At 37.5% G+C, this 24,054-nt stretch overlaps 1 protein-coding gene across 1 annotated transcript in view; it reads right to left on the bottom strand.

The window, feature by feature from the left end:
• The window catches only part of MMS22L (MMS22 like, DNA repair protein), a 97,069-nt gene that overhangs the window by 39,473 nt on the left and 33,542 nt on the right, over nucleotides 1–24,054 (bottom strand). Inside the window, exon 13 of the mRNA XM_032683930.1 lies at nucleotides 21,411–21,920. Coding sequence (XP_032539821.1) covers nucleotides 21,411–21,920 — 510 coding nt within the window. The remainder of the gene's footprint in view (nucleotides 1–21,410; nucleotides 21,921–24,054) is intronic.

Raw genomic sequence — 24,054 nt, 5'->3', positions numbered from 1 at the left:
TCTCTGTATATGCCCAGGTGAAGTAGTATCCAAAGCAACAGTTGCAAGACCACACTAATAAATAAATAAATAGAAAAATTATCTGCACCTCAAAGGGCTCATCTCCTGATATCAAAGATTCTAATCTTCACTGGGATGGAAAGTGTTAATGCTGTGAATAAAAGGTTTTCAACTGCAGCTGAATCATGTGAGGATTATCAATACAGCAGTAATGTACAAAGGGGCTCCAGCAAGGTTACAGAGTTTAATATAATCCTCTCTATAGCTAAGCACAGTAATAGAGAACCCTGTGTTCACTGTGACAGCATGTTGTGTGCACTCAGTAATACTTCTAAAATACACAGGGAGAACAAGAAATCCCCGACATCTTTACTATTCTCAAAGACAAAGTAAAGATATTAACAGGAACAGACACACAATCCTAAAACACAAAGGTACAGAAAAGCCAAACATTCAAAGCTGCATAATATTACTTAGCACTTTCTCCTTAACCCTTCTCAGTGGGTTTAACTGCATCACTGAAAAGACAAGTTGTTATGACCATAATTTAAATGCAAGCAACAAAGCTCTCGCTTGCTTTGTCTAGGTCTGCTAGGGGGGAGTATTACATCTGCCTCAGCCACCCTAACAAATTTGTGTTAGAGAGCTGTTTTCTTTTCCTAATCACATTTAGCAAAGATAAGGTTGCAAGAGCAGCAAAGACAACACAACCTGTGTTAATTCAATGCAACTTGTTCACATTTCAGTTTGTGGAATACTGTTGGGAGAAACAGACAGCTGATTTGAGCCCAACCGCAATTTTCCTTTATTACCTTCACTGGTATTCAGCCAAGTTAGCTTCTCCCCTGTACTACACAGGCATATGCTAAGATTGCAGTTTCCTTTGTGTCTCTAATGCAAAATACAAACTGGAAGACATAACACACAAAGTGACCCTTTGCTGTCCCAAAATCTCAAGTTCCCAGGAGAGTGAGTCCAGGTACTCATTCCAGCAGCAGGGCTTAGCCATACACACAGATCTCAGCCAAGCAGTCTCTGTTAAATTCTGCTCTGTTCAAGGCACTGGGAGTCATCTTGTTGCTTTGAACAGGTCCCTGCTCAGTTTTTCCAAAGAAACAATATAGAAAATGCAAACAGTTAAAAAGACATTTACTTTCCCTAAGCAGACTTTCAGTATAGGTCAGATTCAGAATTTTTTAATCATCTGAAAGAACAAATAGAGAAAAATAAAGAAAAAAATTGAACAGGTTGCACTGAAATTGATACTATCCTAAGCTGTTGAAGTCTCCTTTTTTAGTTGACATACATGCAAAAATCCTCACCTAAAGCAAATTTAATATTTATAAATCACTGCCATTTCACAGAACTTAAAATAGCTGCATTTCAATTCTTATAAGCCTTATTTTGAATAGAAATATTTGCAGCTAACATTACAATTAGTTTTGATCAAATTAAGAAAAAATTCCCCAATAAATTCCCTGTCTCACATGTAAAACGTCAGAACAGTAAATGTGCCTCAGCCTCTGCAGCACTGCAGGCATGTCACCTCACATAATTAAGAGTTTAAAAGGAAAACACTACACACTCACACACACTGATGGGAAGGGGGAGTCACTGGAAGTTCTGTGATCAGCCCTGACCATGAGACACTTCAGCCCTTCATTTTGTGGGTTTTGTTAAGTTGCTGGTTTTAAGCACTGGACATCTTTATATAAAACATTTCTTAGAGAAATACTGAGAAATTGTAATTACATTTCTGTAACTTTAAGTTATGAGGAACATAATTTCTTTTTTTTTTTTAATAGGAAACTTAATTTGGTTTCCAAACAATTTTATATTTGAAAGAACAGGGAGTCCAGATCACTTCAGATTATCTTTATTCAAGTTCAGAGCTTATTAGAAATATAAATGCTAATACCTGCTGCATAGGGAACAGACAGTATTAGCTGCTAGGTATTTAGATGAAAACAGCACATCTCTGCTGGTACACAGGATCAGTTTTAACAACCTTCCATGACTCTTGCTTTTTGCCATCAGAGTAGGACAGTTACAATCAGAGATTCAAGGGTCACAGCAAATAAGTTTAGCACCATTTGCCCCCTCTTAAAGACTATCTTTCTTCAAAACATTCAAAGGAAAGATCCACTTAACCCCATCAAGACCTTCTGAGTGAGCTCTTTGCTTGCAAAGTTCTAAAAAGATGCCACACATCAAACAATATCCCAGTACTACATGCAACAGTCCTGCCTTGAATGCGTACTTGTTGAGTACAAGAACCATGTTCTCCATTCTTGCTGAGAAATCAGAGAATCACATAATGGTTGAAGTTGGAAGCAACCTTTGGAGACCATCTGGTCCAAGCCCCTGCTCAAGCAGGGCCAACCCCCCCGCTCAAGCAGAGCCACGTAAAGCTGATTGCCCAGGACCATGTCCAGATCGTTTTTGAATAAGTCCAAGTATGGAGACTCCACAGTGTCCCTGGACAACCTGTACCAGTGCTCAGTCATCCTCACAGAAAAAAAACCTCCTAAATTACAAACCAAAACCAAACAAACTAAAAAAACTCAACAACCCAATTCCCCCCCCAAAAAAAACAATAGTGTTTGCTGATGTTCAGAGGGACCCTCTTGTGTCCATTGCTTCTGGTCCTGTCATTGGGCATCATTGATAAAAGCCTAGCTCTGTCCTCTTTGCGCCCTCCCCGTTCAGATAGTTTTATACATTGAGAAGATCCCCCTGAGCCTTCTCCATTCCAGGCTGAACAGTCCCAGTTCTTTCAGCTTTCCCTCATAGAAGAGACGCTCCAGCCCCAAAATCATCTTTGTAGCCTTTCACTGGACTCTTTCCAACATGTCTGTATCTCTTTTGGACTGGGTAGCCCAGAATTGGCCACAGCACTCCAGCTGTGGGCTGTGGCCTCACCACTGATAAGCAGAAGGGAAGGATCCCCTCCCTCTACCAGCTGCTAATTCTCTGCCTACTACAGCACAGGATGCCATCAGGATTCTTTGTGGCAAGGGCACATTTCTGGCTGAAATCACTCATGAAGTTATACAGAAACCTTTCACATCATTATAAAATGGATCATACAGGAATATAATTTATAGTGACAATTAGAATGCCAGTTTATCTGACAAACTGAAATAAAGAAGAAATGGTGAAGTGAAAAACAAGTCATGTTACTAATTACACAGACAAACTGCAGACTGCAAATAGGTATCTTTCAGAAAACTCTTCTGTTCAAGTAGAACTTCTAAAATCTATCATCTTCTAGACATTCTGTGTTAAACGTGATTTCCATTTGTTTTTGTTGTTGGATTTGTTGTTTGTTTTGTTTTGTGCATTTTTAATAAAAAATTACAGTCATACAAAAAATCTAAATTCAAAGGGACTTCTAGAGGTCACCTGGTCCAACCCCTGGCTCAAAGCAATGCTAACCTTCAATAACATCAAGGAGAGAAATTTTACAACCTATCTTAGAAATATAGCTGTCTATAGCTACACAATAGCCCAGATTCAGATATAACAAATTTTCTGAATTTTTACCAATTCCTTACTGTCTTTTGTTTGCAAAAAAAAAATTCATGAGAAACTATAATCATGTAGTGTGACTGGAATCCCAAGCAATGGTTCTGAAGGCCAGACTGAAATCCATTTTTAGATATAATAATTTCCAAAATCCAGCCTTTAGCTCTTCCGTAAGCTCTTCTGTAAGCTATTGTTTACACTTTTTAAAAGAGTCATTTTTCACACAGTACAGATAGCTAAAATAAAAACTAAAGCTTAACAGGTTGACCTCAAGCTTATGACTTGTTACAATTCAGATCCCAGTAGTTAAATGGGCTCTCAGTTCTGATGGACTCCCCACACTGGGGAACAACGGACACACACACTGTACTCTAGTGGATCTCTATTTAAGTTCACAGTGTTTCATTCAAATATATCGAAAGAATACAGATATTTTGGAAGAGCTTAAAATTTGAGAAATGTGATGGTAAATTTATGGCCATGTAAGGATCATTGAAATTCTTCTTAGCTATGCAAAAAAAAAAAAAAAAATTAAAAAAAAATCATCAGTTTGGCAAATTGCTTGAAACGAGTTTACTGAGGTCAATTTCACCACGTCTCAAGTGCCTGCCATTATCTAGTCCTGTTTTAGATGTGTAGTTTCTCTCATTCAGTATGTCCTCACTCAGGCTCAAGTACCAAGCTGGTACTCAACAAACTGGTAAAATAGCCAGTCTGGCTGCAAAAATTCAAATGCTGAGTGGGTGCCACCTCAATTAATATTTTCTGATGGGATCAGGAGACGTGGACTCTGACGAAAACTACACAAAGTCCTGAGGAGAAGAAAAGGAACAGTATCAAAATATTAAACCCCAAATACTGAAAACAAAAACTAGAAGTACTACTACCCACAGTTATGTCTTTAGGGATTCTGAATATAATTTCCATTAACACACCTGCCTTATTATTACACCTGTAGCACTGTTATTATTGTGCCATTCCTATTTTTCAGGTAGGAAGCCTGAGAAAATACTTCAAAAATGCTCTTAACTTAACACAAGACTGTAATAGAGAGAGGAGCTGTAGTTAAAATAAAGTGTGGGGTTTCTTAAATGAAACTGTCTTGCTCTAGCTTCTCTAGCTGTCTTTGCAGAAAATCAAAATCTATATGCATATGGGTACTCTCTAGCAACCTGCTGGGAATCATATACTGCAAGTGGTTTGGGAAAATCTTTCTCTCCAAGAGAGAAAAGAGATTTTGGAAGGCAGGCAAACTTGTACTCAAGATAATGAACTAACTTGTTTCCAAATTCCAAAACAAAGCATTTTATTTCCTTCCTGAAAAATCGATTTTGTTCTTTATGGAGCATTTGTTGTATGAAAGGATGTTTTTCACATAATATATCTTTTCAGTGGAGGAGATTACTTTGGGTACAAAACATCCCCTACTTTGTTCCCAACACTGGGTAATACAGACGGTAGAGGTAATTTTCTGCCATACAGGAAGAATGGCAGGTGTGCTAAAAACTTATATCATCACCGTCTCTGAAACACAGTAAAAATCACTATTAGAACTGACAGTATATTAGATTAAAGGTACCATCAACAATGTCAATTCTGCCTGGTAGTGTTAACAGGAAAATGTTTTACAAGTTCTACTACTGGGCATCCATTTAACTCCCAGCACCAGCTATGCTGTGAAACTGTGCACATAATTTATCTGGTGAACTGCATGTGTGGGAAGCGTTACCCAGGCAAAACTTCTCACAGTCTGACAAAATGTTTGGATTTGCACTGTTCTGATGATTGAACAAAGAGACTTTAAGCAATTACCAACAATAATTTTTATCTCCAAACATGCTAAACTGTAATACTACATGAGAACAACCTATTGCTTTAAAACCAGATTTGACAAAAATACAAATAGATGGATTATTATTACATTTTAAACTTGTACACTTCTTGTCCATTAGGCTTAAGTATTAGCAAGGTTCACATTTTATCTTACACATCATTTTTAGCAATTTCCCCACAGAACACTCATAATACCTCCATGGTATCCATTGTAACCTCTTTGCTTACATATAGTTAAAATAGACATTTATTCCAATCAGACGAAGTAAACAGAAAACAGCCTTTCAGAATTCCTCAAAGTTATTGTCATCTTTTCTTTTAGATAGTAATCAACAGTCTTCAAAACAATTTCCAGTTTAAGTCTGCAACATGCAGTTGATGACAGATATGTATGCCAACAAATTTTCTTCCTGCATCACGGTAAAACTAATTTAATTACCCCCAATAATATGCACAGTGTACAAATACATGTATTTAATAATAATCCAAACAATGTAGACTTGGTAACGTACTGCATTTCTTTTCAGTGCAAATGTATTGCTACTACTCTGCAAGGTTTCCTGGAGTTTAATCTATTATTTCTCTATACTACAAAAATATTTGATTTATAATCATCTGACCCATGCTGTAACGTTTTCCAAAAAAGACTCACCTCAGACAAGTCACACGCTCAATAAAATACTGTTGTATCCAATATTCCATTGTATTTTATATCAGAACAGAAAGGGATGCTGTTTAAAAACTTGCAGCACATAGTTTTTCAAAACATTCTGCTTTGATGGGCCTGTTTGTTACTTTTCCTAATTTCTTAAGATGCACTTGCCTAGTTTGTAATATTCGGGTTTTTTCATTGAGAAAATAGCTGATAAAGGCATATAGAAACCACTATAAAGAAAAGGTAGCACATGCCTTGGGACACCTGCCAGCTCCTACTACTCTGTCTATGTTCAGCATGTCATGTTCTTGCCATGCAGCATCACCTACCACAGATGACATTAATAATGTCACAAACAACAAGTTTTCTATGCAGCTGCTGAAAGAATTCGGAGACCTTTCAATACACACAAAGTTAATTGTTGAAGCTGTTTTTCCTATTTTTGCTCTTCAAAACCCTAAACTAGAAAATCCCTTGAGTGAAAAGTCAGAGAAAGACTACCATCCCTTCTAGGGTTAAAAGACGCTTTTGTAAGATTTTTAGGTCAGATTAACCTTTTGCTCACAATAGGGCTGGTTATTGGTTTTATTTTTTACTGTCTTTAACACAGGTAAAAAAAATCAATATGAAGCGAGACAAAGGGCTCTGGAGGCCCTGGCTGCACCAGCTTTTGGTTTGGCTCATACACAATCCTACAACATGCTGAGGCTGGGAGGGATTAGCCTGCTTGTGTTGAGTAAACCGATGATACTCAATAAACAGTTTCTGTTGTAAACCCCTTAGGACGTGCAAAGCCACACTAGTTGGCATTAGACCAGATAAGCTGCCGAACCAGCTGTAATCTCATTTAGACCTGAGCTGATCCTCCTGTCCTTTCATTCCACAGGATCAAAGCAAACCACTGAGGAGGCAGCTGTATTATAGCAGCAGTGCTTGCTGGATGCGGCAAACATTTCATAAATTCCTCTCCTCGAAGCAAGCCTGCACATAATCTACCCAGAGCCAGTTCAATCAATGGATTTCTGAATTCATTAGTCTTATTATTACAGGATAACTGTTTTCTCCACATAGTGTGGTAGTTGTTGCAAGCCAACTTTGCAAAACAGCTCTTATTGCTGACCATTTCTTTCTGGTAATGTGCCTTTGCATTTTTGCAGTGCCACATGAAAATGATTTAAATCACTTCAATGCAGTATTTTTTTTAAAGGCTAGAAATAAAACCAATTCAGGAATATTCAAGTAGGAAGCCCTGAAATATAGTACATTCTTCCAAGTATAATTACCGACTACCTGTTTGCACGCTTCCATGCATCAGTAATAATGACCAATGTTTTCTGAGCTCAATGACAGCAAATGATAACAGCAAAAGCAGACATTATATCATTGTAGCAGCACAAATACAGACAAAAATTACAAATGTGAAAGGAGTAATTTTAAGGAAAAGATTTCTGTTTGCCTTCTACTCCTTGGTTCTCTGGAATTAAAAAGAAGAAATATTTTCATTGTTAAAGAAATGAATAGCACAACTTAGGGAAACCAGAAAACCACAAAAGCAACAAGTTTTTTTAAACTAAGGAAAAATGAAAACCAAGACACTGGATCAAATAAGACTTGAGGGTGCAACATTCAATTTCTGTACCACATAGGGAGTTTACACTGTGCAATTATAGATAAAAAATGTTATAGTATAACCCTAGAGCTTTAGAAGAACAGAATGTGTAATTCCAAAAATGCATCAGTTGACCCATTTCCCACCAGTGAAATCTGCAATATAACACAAATTCACAGATAAACAAAATAAAATCATATTTGTAATTTGCACTGGAATAGGGGAAATATTAAAAATTTTTTCAGTCCTTTTATTTGCTAATTATATTAATTATTAATGTAAAGACCTAAGTCTTCTGATACAGCTGCACTAGAAAAGAAAAAGGATGTAATAAGAATTACGCAGTACAGCAGCGATTTTTTTTGGGTCATGTACAAGTAACATTAGTTCAAGGATCTCTTCTTCAAGAATGAATAGTAGCCAGAGAACTAAGTTTGGTCCCAAAAACAGGGAAGGCCAGGTAACCCTTACAGTTAAGGTCAAAATACCGGTGTTTGTGACTTATTGTTATTTGCAGCCAGTATAAATATAGGATACATTCATGCATGCAAACTGATAAGTTAGGAAGATCCCTCTCAGAGAACTGCTCTGAGTTAACAGAGCACAAGAGAAAGTTCTGTATCATCTTTGCACACATACCCTAACCTACACTGCACAGATCTACTGAACTTCTGTACCTGGCTGCTCATGCTTTTAGTAAGAGTATAAAAAAACCTGTTCATATAAAAAAAAGCTTCAATGAAGTATAATAAAATCAGATGTTTAACACATGTAAATGATTTTTTAAGATTACAGAGATGAGATGTTTCGTATGAAACTTTTTCTAAGCACTAAAGCACAGATGTGCTAGAGCATGTCATAGGCAGCTGGCAAAGACGAACAAAAGGTATTTGCACCTGTCAACTACAGATGTGTAAAAAACTCACCACACATCTCTTCCTCAATCACTTAGAAACCATCTGATGTGTTAGTTAATGATTCCCCTCTCTCCACTTCATTCTTCAGACATAAAGGGGTCCCATTTAACATAATCACTTAATAACAGCAAAGTGATGGGTATCAGAACCCTAATTCTTCTAATATTTGCAAAATCCAGCTCTTTGTAATAATAATAACACCATGATAGCAAACTGTAAAACTGTGTAATTATACTTTAATTGTATTGTGAGGCATGCATTAATCACAAAGTTTAAGTACCAAGGATGGAATTATAATAATTCTGTAAAACAAATTTAAGCTAGCTAAGTAGGTCAGAACCACTAGCATGCAACAGGAGACCTCTGGGAATTTATCAGTTAATGGCTATTTATGTGCAAATGAGTGCCCTCCAACCCTCCCAAATCCTGTGTAGCTGAAGGGTATTTCTGTTAACCAGGAGCATGCTTAACTGCTGAGGCATAAATTAAACCATTTATTGGAATGATTTTAATTCTTCTCTCCCCCCACCCACTCTTACTACTCCCTCCACCCTCACTAGCAGCACAATTTACAGTATTAATTTACATGGAGATAGGATTGCTGAAGAGTTTTCAGAAATTACTCTGTTTCAAGGAAGAGAGGGGGGGAAAAAAAAAAGAGAGAGAACAGAAAAAAAAAAGAGTGAGAGAGAAAAAACTTTCAGTTAGACAGTAGCAATGCTACACTTAATCGTCAAGTCTTCTAAAGGGCAGTTTGAGCTATTAGAAATTCCAGAGATTCAGTGCCACAGCAGTGCAGTGGAAACCCTTTCATAATGAACTCCAACGAAATGAAATTCTGGTTTACAACCTCGTAGAATCATAGAATGGTTTAGGTTGGAAAAGACCTTTAAGATCATTGAGTCCAATCATTAACACAGCACTGCCAACCCCACCACTAAATCATGTGCCCAAAGTGCCACATTCATGCTTTTTAAATACCTCCAAGGATGGTGACAACACCATTTCCCTGGGCAGCCTGTTCCAATGCTTGACAACCCTTTCCATGAAGAAATTTTTCCCAATATCCAATCAAAACCTTCCCTGGTACAACTTGGTACCATTTCCTCTTGTCTCACATTCTAAACTTGAAGACAATGAAGCTCAAGGGGGACTGTATCCACTGTATTTTCTGTCATAACATTCAAACTGTACACCTCACAAAGGTTTTCCTTCAAGAAAGAAAACAATAAAAATTTCTTGGCTGCAGGAAAAAAAAACCTTCAATTTTTCAGTTTGACTTGGAAAAAGCTAGTCATTTTTCATGTCTTAGGAAAATAGATACCTTTACAAAATACTCAGAATCAAGATGTATTGAATTTTCACTGTGATGTTAAATGGGGATGATTTACAGACAATATAAATGATTTCTCAACACTTATAATCATAGCAGTAATTCAGTACATCAAGATAATGTAACCATAACCTCAAGATTCACTTTTAGGCTTATAATTCAATATGCTCGGGGTTTCTTTTTCTTCTAAGTGCATGCACACATACTCTTGCAAAGCCTAGGGTCCCAGAGCAATAAAACAATAAAAATTGGATTATCCTAACATCAATTAACCACAGCTCCCTGTTACCCTAAACAGGGTCACATCTCCCCAATGCCTAATAATCACATTGTAAAATCCCTTGATTGCCTGAGTATATTCACTCTCCCTATGATGTTTGGATAATCATAGTTGTGTTATAGTTAATTATTATTTAAGAGATGATCACAAGGCATTACTTTCTGATGTCATCCTTGCACCTAATACAAAATTCCATATAAATGTAACACACTGAACAAATACACGCACAGTTTTTCATCACCAAATCAAGTTGTCTTAGAATACCCTTGAATATATAGGTGTGGTGTGAATTCAAGGAATTCTCTGGGAGCAAATCTTTAGCAGCTTTAAAATATTTTAGCAAGATACCTGGAATACTTATTGAAGTATTTTCAAATGCACACCGCCAATAGCTAATCAATATATTCCTGCCCAGGAAAACAAAAGAATGCCAATGAAAATGTTCGTTTTTCATTCTTGTGGTTGACTTTTTGAAAGGAAAACAAGACTGCAAAAAAGCAGTAGAAGGAAACCTCATTGTCCTGGCAGGCACATCTGTACTTGACTGTTCTTCGCTACTCCTGCCCCTCAATAAAAGATGACACATGCCCGGCTGCAGTGAGCGCTCCTGCTGCGTGCATAATGGCTGCCGTGGCTGCCTGTGCAGTCCCTGCATTACCATGGAGAGAACCAGGAGCTTTCTGCCTCTTAACAGGGATTTCCAAGCATGCACATAAAACCAAACACTTCATACAACTCTTCGATAACAGCCAAGAAATTAATAAATGAACAGAACTATTTGGCCAAAGAAGTTCCCTCATGTATTTTCAGACAGCATTAGCACAGCTCTATTATCAGAGCCTGCGACAGGCGCACAGTTACCTCTCAGCTCCCTACAGTGAGGGGCTGCAGCCTTGTTTATGACTGTACCTTACAGCCATTGGCAGGGACTCTGTATGGCCCTAAGGCTTTAATTAACCCCGATTAGAGATAAACAGGGCCTTCTGGTTGTGAAAAAAGAGGAGAGAATAGACAGTACTTTCAGCTTATCAGTCAACTAAGTAAACTACAAACTGCTTTTACCTTTCTCTACCCAGTAAAAATGTCAGGAAGGGACCCCCATAAGACCCTGAGATGATGCAGATGTACACATTGCATAGTATCCTCTGCTCTTCCCAGTTTATTTTTGGGGAGGATATGGTGGCCTACTATTTTGGACTCATTTGCCAAGAGTTTCACCATCCCTGTTTTAGTACATCTGTAAAGAAAATTGGAGCATTTAGCCATTGGCAATTAGTGACACTTAGACTTGTTCCAAGCCAATAAAACAGGACAGTATACACCTACCATGCCCTTTATCAATTAGCTTTCCTTAGAAAATGTCCAAAAAAGCATTTTCAAAGTAGTTTTCTAGAAGATTTCAAGATTCAAACACACTGCCACTGAAAACTCATCACCCTGTTCAGCAGGGCCACTGTTCTGTGCATACAGTAGAAGCCATCTTCACTTTCCCACTCCAGAAATTCCATGAACAAGTAGGACACAGGAGCACTACACAGGTTCAGTTCTTCCCCACCAGTAGAACAGAGAGATTAAAAAGAGTGCAGATACTACAAGTCAAAATGAATGACAGGTTTCCAAAGTTAAATTTTATGGCAGATTACAGTTTCTGGTACTATTTTTCATTACCTTCTAATTTCACTGTGTTTTTGTTCTGTAAGGAAAAGCACAGAATACTGTTTAGGATGCATCTGTACTATTTGACCACCAGTTGCATTGAGCACTCCTTAATATCAAACCACAGAAACATAAGTGAAGGACTTGGTAGCACTTTGACAGTGATTCAGGGAGTTCATCTCACCAGTCTGGTAAGATCATATAAACTCCTTTCTGGCAAATGTTTGTCTAATTCATTGTCTTAAAAAAAAAAAAAAAAAAATCAGTTCCAAAAGTGTCTCTTGAAGCCTGCAAGAGTGTTAAATTTTCAGCCTACTATAAGTAACCACACTAAACTTCTGCCTCAAATCAAGCCAATTCCATCTTCACTGGCACGAAGAACAACATCCTTTTATATACTAGGTAACTTCTAGCATGTGTCTCCTCAACTTTTCCTAGCTGAAATCAGTTCCATCAAACTTACACAAACTTCCTACTCTTATCACTCACTTCTCTGACTCTTTCCAATTTTCAATTTATTCATAAATGTTTTGTAAACTGACATGTCCAGAACTGCATACAGAATACTCCAGCTAAAGACAGAATAAGCAGCTCCTCTTACCAGCAGGATTTTTATTAATACATCCCACAACGATATTCAAGTCACATTAGGTCCTGCTTCCTCATATTGTACCGGTTGTGTACATGAGAAAGTCACTGTTAAAAGTTAGCCATCAGATGCAGCCAAATTTCAGATTTTCTTGCAGCCACTATGTTCTTACAAACTCACATAAATAAACATCCATGTAAACAGTAGTGAAAACTTAAGTACCACGCTCACCTCCCACTCCCTTTAAGATACAAGGGAATCCACCTGAACTACCATTCACAAACAATTTTGGTATTCCCCCTGCACCAGGTAGAAACTTGCTAGTGCAGGGACAATACTGGATCTTGCAGCCATCTGTGCTGAGCAGGTAGCAAAGTCTAAAAGCAAGGGCAGAACAGAGAGATGAGGTAGCAGCTGTGGCAGCTCCCTCACTTCAACCAACCCCAGATGTGCAGATCTCCCATTTCTCTCACCTCATGGTGCATACTACCTCCCCACACGTGGGCAGTACACCTGCCACGCCAAGCATTCCATATGTTGTATTTGCATTTCTCCTTCCTGATTTCAGCACTTGGCCTTCACTATTTCCTCTTGTTGATGATAATTTCTTTCAAAATATAGAAATAATTTTCAATTCTGGTTTTGTTTTCTATACAAACGTAGAGAAATATCCTCTAATTTTCGGCTACATGCAAACTGAGACAAACTCTGTAACTCATTTTCATTTACTACAACTAGTTGTGCTAAACTGTTCCTCATTTTCAGTGACTGAAGTGATGCCATTAAACACTAATAATAGTAAGATAATACAAGTAACACTGAAGCATTACACTACTGATATTTTCTATGAAAATTTTCTCTCTCATTCCCATAGACTCACACCAGCTTACAGAAAAACTATTTGTACTTTTAAGGCTGCTGTTTCCTTTTCTCTTTTTTTTTTTTTTTGTTATGATACCCAGAAAAAAGTACAGTAGAAGTTGTCTTATGTCCAAGAAGAAATTTTATCTTAAGCAAAAACATCCCGGGGGAAGAAGAATCAAATAATATATACCCAGAAAAGACAAAACCAGAAAAGAGTAAACAGAAAACACATAATGTATTTAGATTCATCCCTTCTCTTCATTTAGTCACTGCTTTCAAGAGAGCACAACAAATTGTTTTTGCTGATGAGGTAGTCCCAGAAGTGAGCAGTAAGAGAAGCTGACACCAGTAAGTTACAGCTGTCAGTAACAGAAGCAGAAATAAATTTGGAAAAAATTAAGCAAGTGGCTATTCATCACTGTAGCTATTAGTTTTCAAAAAAATGAGTAATGGTGGGGGGAAACAAAACCCGAAAGCTTGTTCTACTGAACCACTGAACTGAATCTTTCAGAACTGCACAGAGTACTACAGTTTGTGTTGTGTCCAGCACCTGCAGGTGCTTTGCTTGCTTTTCATTTTCCTCCATTAAGACAAGTATATTCATGTGTTCAGTTAGCACAAGGATTCTCTTTGGAGTTGGTTCACATTTTTTTTCTTCTCTTTAAAGGTCAACTTTCTTTAAAACACATGGGTACAAATTAATTCTCCTCTCCTGAGACTAACTGCTTTCACAGGGGCTAGCAATAAAGACGAGTACAAGGAGAAATATTTTGGGCAAAGCAGAGACAGATATGTTTAGTTCAGTGCACATAATTGACTCGTCCAACCATTCTTGACATAGCCAAGACAGTGGCTTGCTCTTGTCCCAGAATGTACACTTGCTATTTTATCAGTCAGGTTTCTAATTCTCTGCTAAGGGACCAGAAACATATGGGCACAGGTGGGCAGGGGCACAGACTGCACTCTGGTGCTAGAGAGGCTGAGCAGCTGTCTGGAGCCAGCTCACCATCCGCTTTCTCCATCCTCCTGCACAGACTGTCAGTAGGAGGCAGCATTGACTCTGACAGCAGCAGCTCCACACCACCAAGTAGTTGGGAGCTGGTTTTATTCTTCTGTCATTATATAAGCAAGATGACACTGTTCTCTAATCCAGCCAAAGCTGATAAGTACCATCAACCTGTCACTTCCTACATTTCAAATTCTAACACTGCAGCATCAAAGAGTTTTTACATTTCGATTTCTTTTGCTGGCAGCGGTCGGTAGCCTCTCATTCTCCCACGGTGTTCTAATGCAGCATTTGCACACCGGGGTTACTCCCAGCCTGAATAGCAGGTCATCCCCTACTCACTGAGCTCATCTGTGGCCCATGTGCTAGGCAATTTAGATCCAATCAGCCCTTATTTAGCTCAAGAGTAATGAGCAGCATAGTGACACAGACTTAAGCCTGACCCTCAGGACACTGCTCATCAAGCAGTAAAACTGTGACAAAATCATTCATCTTCCACCCGCTGGCAAGAAATAATACTCGCACTCACTGTATTACTTTTTCAAGACATAGAAAAAAAAAAAGGTCCTGAATTTTCATGATGTGAGACATTAATTTGCAGAAAGCTGAATTCCCTTAAACCCCCCTGTTGCTATGAGCTCACCAGGGGGAAATAGGCCTTAGGAGACTGAAATGGAATAAAGAAAATTGCTTCAGCTTTCTGTTCATTTTAAATAAGCCTTAAATCTGACAAGAGATATCCTAAAGAGAGAAGAAATATATATCTTGTAAGGTAACGAAGAAACAATCAAAATTAAGAGATTAGAAGGCTACTTGCATATAATGGTTTTATTGGCAAAAATATTTCTTTTGTTTAACATCCACAAAAAAAAAAAATATTCCATATGAAAAGCCATTCTCTCACCTCATGTGAAGAACAGAAGGAAAACTGAGAGGAGAGTTAATTTGGGGAAAATAGTTTCAGAAGTGAGACACTTCCATCAGAAAACAAATCTGTACTTTATGTCCTTCAAGGAGCACATATTTCTCTAAACAACTGCAGGGTCCCAAGCAGCAGGTTCTCAGTACACCTGGATATGATTTCACTCTTTTTTTCATGGATTTACTCTTTCACAACAGTAAGTCTTGTACTGCTGTCAGGTAGGCTACAGAAAGCTTATGTGGATTATTTTTTGGTAGATAAAATGGGTACAATGGATGAAACACAGAAAAGTGTTTCCACCTGTACCACAGGGGACAGAATTGTGTATCTTCATGATTGATGGCTGAATACTAGACTTCAGTTTCTTTAGCTTTGGGTGTCTACCAAGACAGACTTTTTTTGGGTATCAACAATTAGAAGCTTTTTTGATAGCTTTTGTTGTTTCAGTCTGTTCTTAAAGTGATTCTAGAATAGAACAGAGTAGAATAGAATACTGCAGCTGGAATGGGTCTAGAACAATCATCTAGTCCAACTATCTAAGCAAATCAGAGCTGATCAAGAGCTAAAGCAAATTATTAAGGGCATTGTCCAATTGCCTCTTAAACACTGACAGGCTTAGGGCATTGACCAAGTCTTTAGGAAGGTTGTTCCAGTGCTTGACCACCGAAGCAGTGAAGAAATGCTTCCTAATGTCCACTCTAAACCTTCCCTGGTTCAGCTTTGAACTACTCCCACGTGTCATGTTACAGGGAAATGAGCCTAGCACCTCCTTCTCCATTTCCCCTCTTCAGTAAGCTGTAGAGAGCAACGAGGTCATCCCTCAGCCTCCTTTTCTCCAAACCAGACAAATCCAAAGTCCTCAGACACTCCTCGTAGGATATACCTTTCCAGCCCTGTCCCCAGCTCCTCCTTCAGAGGCTCTCTAATACATCTTAAACATCAATATAAAATTGATTTTAATCAATTATTCAGCTTTAATGTGGCTACCTACAGATTCAAGGAAATGGACAGTGAAAAGTGGAAGTGCATATTCTTGCAAACCTGGACCAATGCTATACATACACAGGAACTTTCTGTAAGCAAAGTATCAGGTACATGGCTGCAGTGCACACTCTACCTCATTTCACTCCTTAGCACAGTAATATTCTCAGAGGAAACAATCCAAACACACATGAGTTTTATCTAGTCATCTTTGAAGATCAGAATATAAGGGACAAAAGGTGTAAAATGTTATTTAAGAACCTCAATAAAAACCTGGGAAAAAAAAAATCTCAAATCCCACATAAAGTAGGCAGAAAAGAAAATTCAGTTTTAATTATAAGAGCCACACCTTAAGGCAACAACTGTAGCTAAGAACACACACAGTATTCCCTCAAGACAGTAACAGATTATTTTTAAGGATTTAGACACAACAAACCTCTCAAAATGCTGCTATATTCTACAGCAGTGCTTGCTTCCCATGCATTAAAGCATTTAGAGACTAGATGTTTATTGCAGTCATTCAAACATCAGTTTTATTAATGGAATACCTGAATTTCAAAAGAAACCCCACTAAAAATACTTTAAGCCAGAGGTCAAGTTAGCACAGCAAGGCACACTTGCTTCCCAAGCATAAGATGTATGTTGTGAAGTGAAAAAGGAAGGATTTATTTCATGTTTTTCACACAGGTAAACAAAATTCATAGCAACTTTTAATGACTTTCTAATGGTCATTCATTAAGCCTGGGAGATCTTAGAGCCAAACTAACATCATCTGACTCTCAGTTCAGTGGCTTAGTCACAGAATTGCCTTCTGTGCTTATCAGAGCATCACAGCTGGTAGCTTTAAATATCTTCACAGGATGGGATGGGTAAGAGAAGACTTATGCTCTTCCAAACTCTTCTGAATATAGTTTTCAGAAGCTCAACATCAGAAAAAAGATTTTGCAAAGACTAACACTAAAACCCCTGAGGGGCAAGAAAAAAAAGGAGGGAGGACCTTTCTATTCTCCTCCTGAGCTTATCTGCTGACTTACACGGTAACAGAGAGGGGGAGAGAGGCCTCTGTTGGTCTCGAAAAAGCTTCCCACAGGCTGTTTTGATGGCAAGTACAACGCAAAAAAAAATTACAAATGACTATACATTTCCATAGCAAAGATATACTGGATAATGCATTCCTATCGTGATTTCTCTTACAACCTCAAGGCTAAACACACTCTACAGATGGAAACATTCAGTTCTGTTGTTATCCACGGCCCAATTATTAATGCAACTTTTAACTAGAGACAGGTTTACCTAGTCAGTATTCCTGTAAGAGCTTATGAAATTAACACAGCAATATTTTTATAAATTGGTAAAAAATAGAAATGGGCATAAATACATAAGAATTGTTTTCAAAATAAAATTACTGCTTATTACAGTATTAGGTTTGTGGTACTTCTCATTTCTGCTATGAGAATTAGTAGTAGGTCTCCCTGAAACTAGGCAAAGATGTTTGGAGCACAGCAGCTATTTTACACCTGGGCACGTACTCACATTTTATAGTCCTGTAACTTTGTGCTAACACGCCACAAAACCTAAATGCCAGGATGATGACAATAAGAGAATGCTCATGTCAGAGCAATACCCAATTGCAATAAAAGACATTTTAGTGTATTTCAAATGCTTCTTTTAAGACGAACATATTGAAGTGCCAGAACCTACAGCAGATTTCACCGAGTCTTGTGTCCATTTTTTACAGCAAGTTCTGTCAAATCCATTTAATGCCATATTTTTATTAACCTAGGGTTTCTTTTTGTGCCATCAGACACTCAGATGACAGGTAGTGCGAGAGCTCTGGAACAAATGAAAGCACACATGGGCAAACATCCTGCATTCACCTTTCAGTAAAAAAAAAAAAAAAAAAAAAAAAAAAAAAAGGCAGGATTCTAAAACACTGCTTAAAAATGGGAAAAAAAATAAAAGCAAAAACTTATGTCTGAGCTAGAAGCTGAATTCTTCAAGCAAACATAGGAAGCAAGTACTTCACATTTTTATTTTTGGGAGTTTCTTGATGGTTTATGGTTTATTTTATCTGTTTTTAAAAAGGAGACTGTATTAAAATACAACCTTACACTTCATATTGAATCTCACTATGAAGATCAAATACTTGCAAGTGCCAGCAAGTAGCATCTTGATTCCACTTATCCAGTCGCCACGTGTCAAAAACTGATAAAAACGAATTCTCCAGCCAAATCATAGTTCTATTTAAATATATAAACACCAAAATAATCATAATGGTAACAATCAATAAAAAAAGTGGATTAAGAAAGTTTATTTTAAACAGTCTAAGCATAGGTAAATACAACAATCAAAAGCTACTAGCAGTTTTCTAGCAGACAAGTAAAATACAAGAAAAATCTGGAAAGGGTTATTTTAAAACACAGTAACGTAACAACGGTGAAGGTGGGGGTTTCTTTTCAGATGCCTTTTAAAAAAAGGAAAGAAAACAAGCGCACTTTCAAACCCTTGTATGCCAAGTTTTAGCCCAGAGCAAGTTTTCGCTGCTGTGTTATGAACCCTTGAAAATAAAGGTTTATAATGGAAATGCTGACAGACCCTTAACTATAGCAGCATGAATAGCTATAATTAAAGAAGACCTTTTGGCTACACCTCAGTCTGAAAATGAAAGACTGGAATTTTTACAGTATCCTCAAAGAAAAGCAATTGGGAAACCTGGAGTGAGATTCCAGCAATCCAACAAGATATGTTAAGGGGGATTGCTAAAACTATTTGCTATTTTAAGCTTTAAATACTGAGGCATTTAGTTAATGTAACCAAGTCAGTATTTTCATAATGCTACTTAATCAGCAATAAAGAATGCTCCTGTGAGCCATCATCTGGGGTTAGCAGAAAGTGGCACATGAAGTTATTATTTCCTAACAGCCTAGAGGGAGCTGCTTCTCTCTTTAATCAGTAATCTCACTTCCTTCCTACCTGTAAATTCTCTGTCATACAATTATAAAATTATTAGACTGTGGTGTACAGAGGAATTACATTTATAAAGGCCTAGAAGCTTATATCAGCCTGGATTTTAAAAACAGGCACTGAACCATTTCATCCTTTTTTGAGTCTGCAGACAGACCAGGCCTAATCAGTCTGGTCAAGCCATCAATAGTTGAATATATGGTTAGCACAAAGTCATCCACGCCTTTTGAACCAAGAAAGTGATTTTAGTATTGTTTTACTTGCATGGCAACAGAGGACTATTTTCAGCGAGTCTGTCCAAGTGGGAGAGAGAATCAGTAATATTTTTGTGTTAAATACAACCTGAAGATCAAAGTGTTTTATCACAGAATATGCCAAGTTAGAAAGAAGCCACAAGGATCCTCAAGTTCAACTCCTGGCCCTGCACAGGACCATTCCCAGGAGTCACACCACGTGCCCAAGAGTATTGTCCAAACATTTCTTGAACTCAGACAGGCTTGGTGCTGTGACCACTTCCCTGGAGAACCTGTTTCAGTGCCCAACTACTCTGGGTGAAGAACCTTTTTCTAATATCCAACCTAAACCTTTCCTGACATAACTTCAGCCCATTCCCTCAGGTCCTGTCACTGGTCACCACAGAGAAGGGATCAGTGTCTGCCCCTCCTGTTCCCCTCAGAAGGAAGTTGTGACTGCAATGAGGTCTCTCATTCGTCTCCTTTTCTCCAGGCTGAACAGACCAAGTGATCTCACTCCTGGTATGGCTTTCCCTCAAGGCCCTTCATCTTCATTGCTCTCCTTTGGACACCCTCCAATAGTTGAATATCTTTCTTATATTGTAGTGCCCAAAACTGCACACAATATTCAAGGTGAAGTTGCACCAGTGCAGATTGAACTAAATGTTAAGGAATTCAGTTTCTCTGTAGATGAGATAAATAGGCTGGTAACAGTAACCAAATGTACAAATACAGAAGCTGCAATAAAGAACTGTTAAAAGCAAGACTCTAATAATCTCTCTCATATCAATTACTATTTAAGCATGTTGATAATCAAAATATTTCAGCAGAACTGGTTTTTGTAAGAAAAGGTACCAATACTGTCCTGTACCTTGTTTGTGGTGAGCTGAGAAGTCTGGAATGAACTTCTATGCTCTCCTCTCTGCGCTACAAGAGGGCCACATAACCCCCAGTCCTGGAAAGCTTTTGAAATAATGCCAAGTTACGAAATAGGCAACTTCTTCACTAGTCTCAAATTTCTCCCTATTTCATCTTTAAAAACAACAAAACAAATGCTGTGCATTAGCTAATGGAGAAAATGTCAAAGTATTTTTGAAGTCTCCAATTTATTCCAGGAAATACATTCAGTTGAACTGAAATAATAAATAATAAATCAACTAAACTTAGTTTTGTGCTTCATCTTTTTTCAAAAGACTGCCTGAAAAACAGTTGTCTTTGGATCTATAAGCTATTGACAGCTGCAGTCAAACTACTAGACAATAACAAAGGACCTAGTTAAAGAGAGATCTTGCATATGGGCCTCAGTATTCCTATTATGTACTCTTCCACAGCTCTTTACACATATTTCAGTCTTGCACATTTCAAGTAATGGCAGATCAATAGCTGCCTCTTAATATCTTATAAAAAAAAGGCAGTCTGGGCTTCAAACTGGAGGACTGCTTCTCAAAGGCATCAGTAGACAAAAAATATGCTTATTGAAGGGCACTGTGGGTGTTGAAAAATGAACTAGTACATCAAAGCAAAACTGCTTGAAGTGGTAAAATATGATTTCCTTCTTTCTTATTGAACCCCAGACAAGTATTTAAATCTCCATAACTGTGGTATTTGAATGCAACCTTGGTGAAAGAGAAAAAACACAGAATGAAGAGTCTGAAAAACAGAATACGTTCAGCCATGAAACAAAACCAAAAAAACAAACCCCTCCAACTTAAGTAATTTAGTACAGAAAATTTTGAAGTTCCCTGTCCCAAAGGAAAGATATCGTCTGAAATAGTAGCAACTGGATGACTTTCTAAAGAGCCACTAAATTATAACAAAATCTCGGGATGTCAAACCTAATCTCCTGAAACAGTAAGGAAACATTTCTGAGTTTCAAAATGCACTGAAGTATTGGTGGATTTTGAAATTTAACATATCATTCACATCCCTCCAGAGATTTCTCTTTCCTTTTCAATAAAAAAATTAATATGAACTACACTTTAACCCTAAAAACAAAAACAACATGCCAGTCTATATGCACAATTTAACTAAATAACTTACCGAAGTCTGGCTAGTACAACCTGAAGAAAATTCAGGACCATACTCAGCTCAGCTCCTCGACAAGCAGGCAGCAGCATTGTAAAGCCATCATTTAGCAACTTTTCCTCAGAAAGGCTCAAGTAGCAGCTAGTCTCAAACACTTCCTGGACACCATCAATGTAGGTCGAAAGTAGAGTCCAGAGATTGTGTCTCTGCGTGTAGTCATTTTTGTTTACTAAAAACTCCTTTGCCTTCTCACGGAAAGCACTTGAGATTTTCTCAGCTAGGACGCTAACGTCCATGTTCTTCTCAACATAAATCAAAAGGAAACCAAAATGACCTCTCCAGATGAGAGCTCTCTGAGACACGGTGATGGAGGATGGAGCCAGGAAATCCAAAAGATCCAACACTCGACTCACTATATCTTCTGTCTCCACAACAATTGCCAGCATGAGGAATAAGTTAAAAAAGTTCTGCAGCCCCACTTCTGTCAGCTCCTGCATTCTTCTCCGATGGAACTTGGAATAAATTCTACATTAAAAAAAGCAAACGAACAAGAAAACAGGAAAGAGTAAGTTTCTTAACTTTTCTATCTGCTTGAGAGATTGAAATTGTATTTTCATGCTTTTAGTTTACAGTTATCCTCTTCCAATAACATTTAAATACCCTTTTTTCTCTCTCCTCTTCTATTCTTTTGGCTATTGGAACAAATGTGCTCCTTCATGTTCTGCTCCTATTTTAAGCTACATGTTAAGTGTTTCCAATACGAGGTGCAGCCTAACCCTTCTTCCCTATCCAACCTCTAGTACACAGTTACGCACGATGTAAACATCTAAACCTTCTCTACTTGTGATGGGTGTCCTCCATACCATGCCTTCGTATTAATCAAGTTTAGCCCATGAGGGCTGCTAGTAAAGGAAGCTGCCAAATGACAGCTCTTTGCAACAGTAAATCATTCCTGTATGCCAACCTCTTCCCTAGAAACTCCCTTATTTCCATGTGGAAATCAGCTACTGATTTCTGTTATGGCATACTGCCACAGCTGCTATGATCAAAGTCTCACCTACCAAACCATCACTGCAGTAAAAGGGAGAGGAAGATTTCTAAAAGAAAATCCTTTTCTCTACAATGTTTCTCTAAAGTCTGTATCAACCTGTATTGCATACCTATGAAAGGAACTGTGGACTCCAAGTTTGGAAGAAAACGGAAACTGAGGCGTTTGGAAGAGAAACTTCCCTCCAGCAGGAAGATGATTAACTTTACCTGTACTGCTTATGGGACAGTGCTCAAGTCATAAGTAGCTGATGGTGACAAGCACTGCTATTTTGCAACTTTAAAGTGGTTGACAAAAACAGAAAGCTTTTACAAAGGCATCTTTTCTGTGACCTTTGCTTGGATCTGGACTTTGAAACAAATGTCACCATTCCTACAACAGAGGAGTAAGATGAAAATGGCTTGCTTAACTTTTTCATTTGTAGGTTTAAAACCCTGGGTATATCCTTCACCTTTAATTTAAAGTAAGTTCCCCATACAGTAGTTAAACATCCATAAATGCTGGTTTCCTACTCTGTCATCTGGAAAAATAGTTGGAAATGGTGCTGAAGTTATCAAATCTAGCCACCAAAATTACAGCAAATCCAATTAATGTTGTTTAGTAGTAAATTACTACTGACAGGCATTTACATTTTTCATGCATCAATTAATGCTTGGTTAGCCGCTGAAAACACAGTTCATCCCAAAATCATAGCTGTAGGCTGTTAAATTTTGCTACTTGTGTAATTGATTTTTTCAAGGTAGAAATTACGAATACTGGTTGAGCAGACCGATGCACTGAGTGTTGTGTTTTACTATTCCCACTCTTAAATCAGGGAAAGCAATAAGCTATAATAGCACAAAAATGTAAGAATAATTTGCTTTCAGTTAGAACAGAGCAGGGTAATTAAAATCACAAAATAAAGCAAGACACTGATACTAAATCCAACAACATATTTGTTTCTATGAAGTTGTAGTGATTTTAAAACCCAAACTTTAACTTTACTGACTATAACAACTTGTGAAGTGTACACAGACATTATATTTTTGACAGGTATACTTTTCTGATAGCCAAGACAACCCTGCTTTCTTGGAAAAAACACCACATAACTTGGTGGTGTGCGTACACATGGGCAGTTTCTTACATATTTATTACTTGTGCACACGAATATCTTACTAATATTTACTAAAATTTTAATTAATTTTATTAATACTTAATAAGATCTTTTTTAAAAAAATCAAAACTGTAAACCAAAACTAATTCTAAGTCTTATATATCTAATGAAAAAATTTTAAAAGTTAGCCCTTGTAATAATTACTACAATCTCATTACTATAATAAAATTCTCATGGATTCAGTAAGCATATAAAATAGGAAGAGTTTGATTTAAAGCATATATATTTTATGGGTTTTTTTATATAATGACCGACTGTACTTCTTAATTAGTATGTTTCAAAATAAAGTGAAAAATTAAAACCCTCACAAAAAATATTGTGAGAAATTTTGGAAGTCATTAAAAAGAAACTAAATATAAATGAAATTGCAGGCCTACCAAGTGTCAGTCTGCATGTTCTTGGACAACACATGGCTTATATGCAATTCAAATACAATTTCTGTGCTTTTATTACATTAC

The sequence above is a fragment of the Chiroxiphia lanceolata genome, chromosome 3 (assembly GCF_009829145.1).
Source record: "Chiroxiphia lanceolata isolate bChiLan1 chromosome 3, bChiLan1.pri, whole genome shotgun sequence".
NCBI classification, from domain to species: Eukaryota; Metazoa; Chordata; class Aves; order Passeriformes; family Pipridae; genus Chiroxiphia; species Chiroxiphia lanceolata.
Note: the sequence above shows the minus strand (reverse complement) of the source record. Positions and strands in the feature narration are given on the sequence as shown.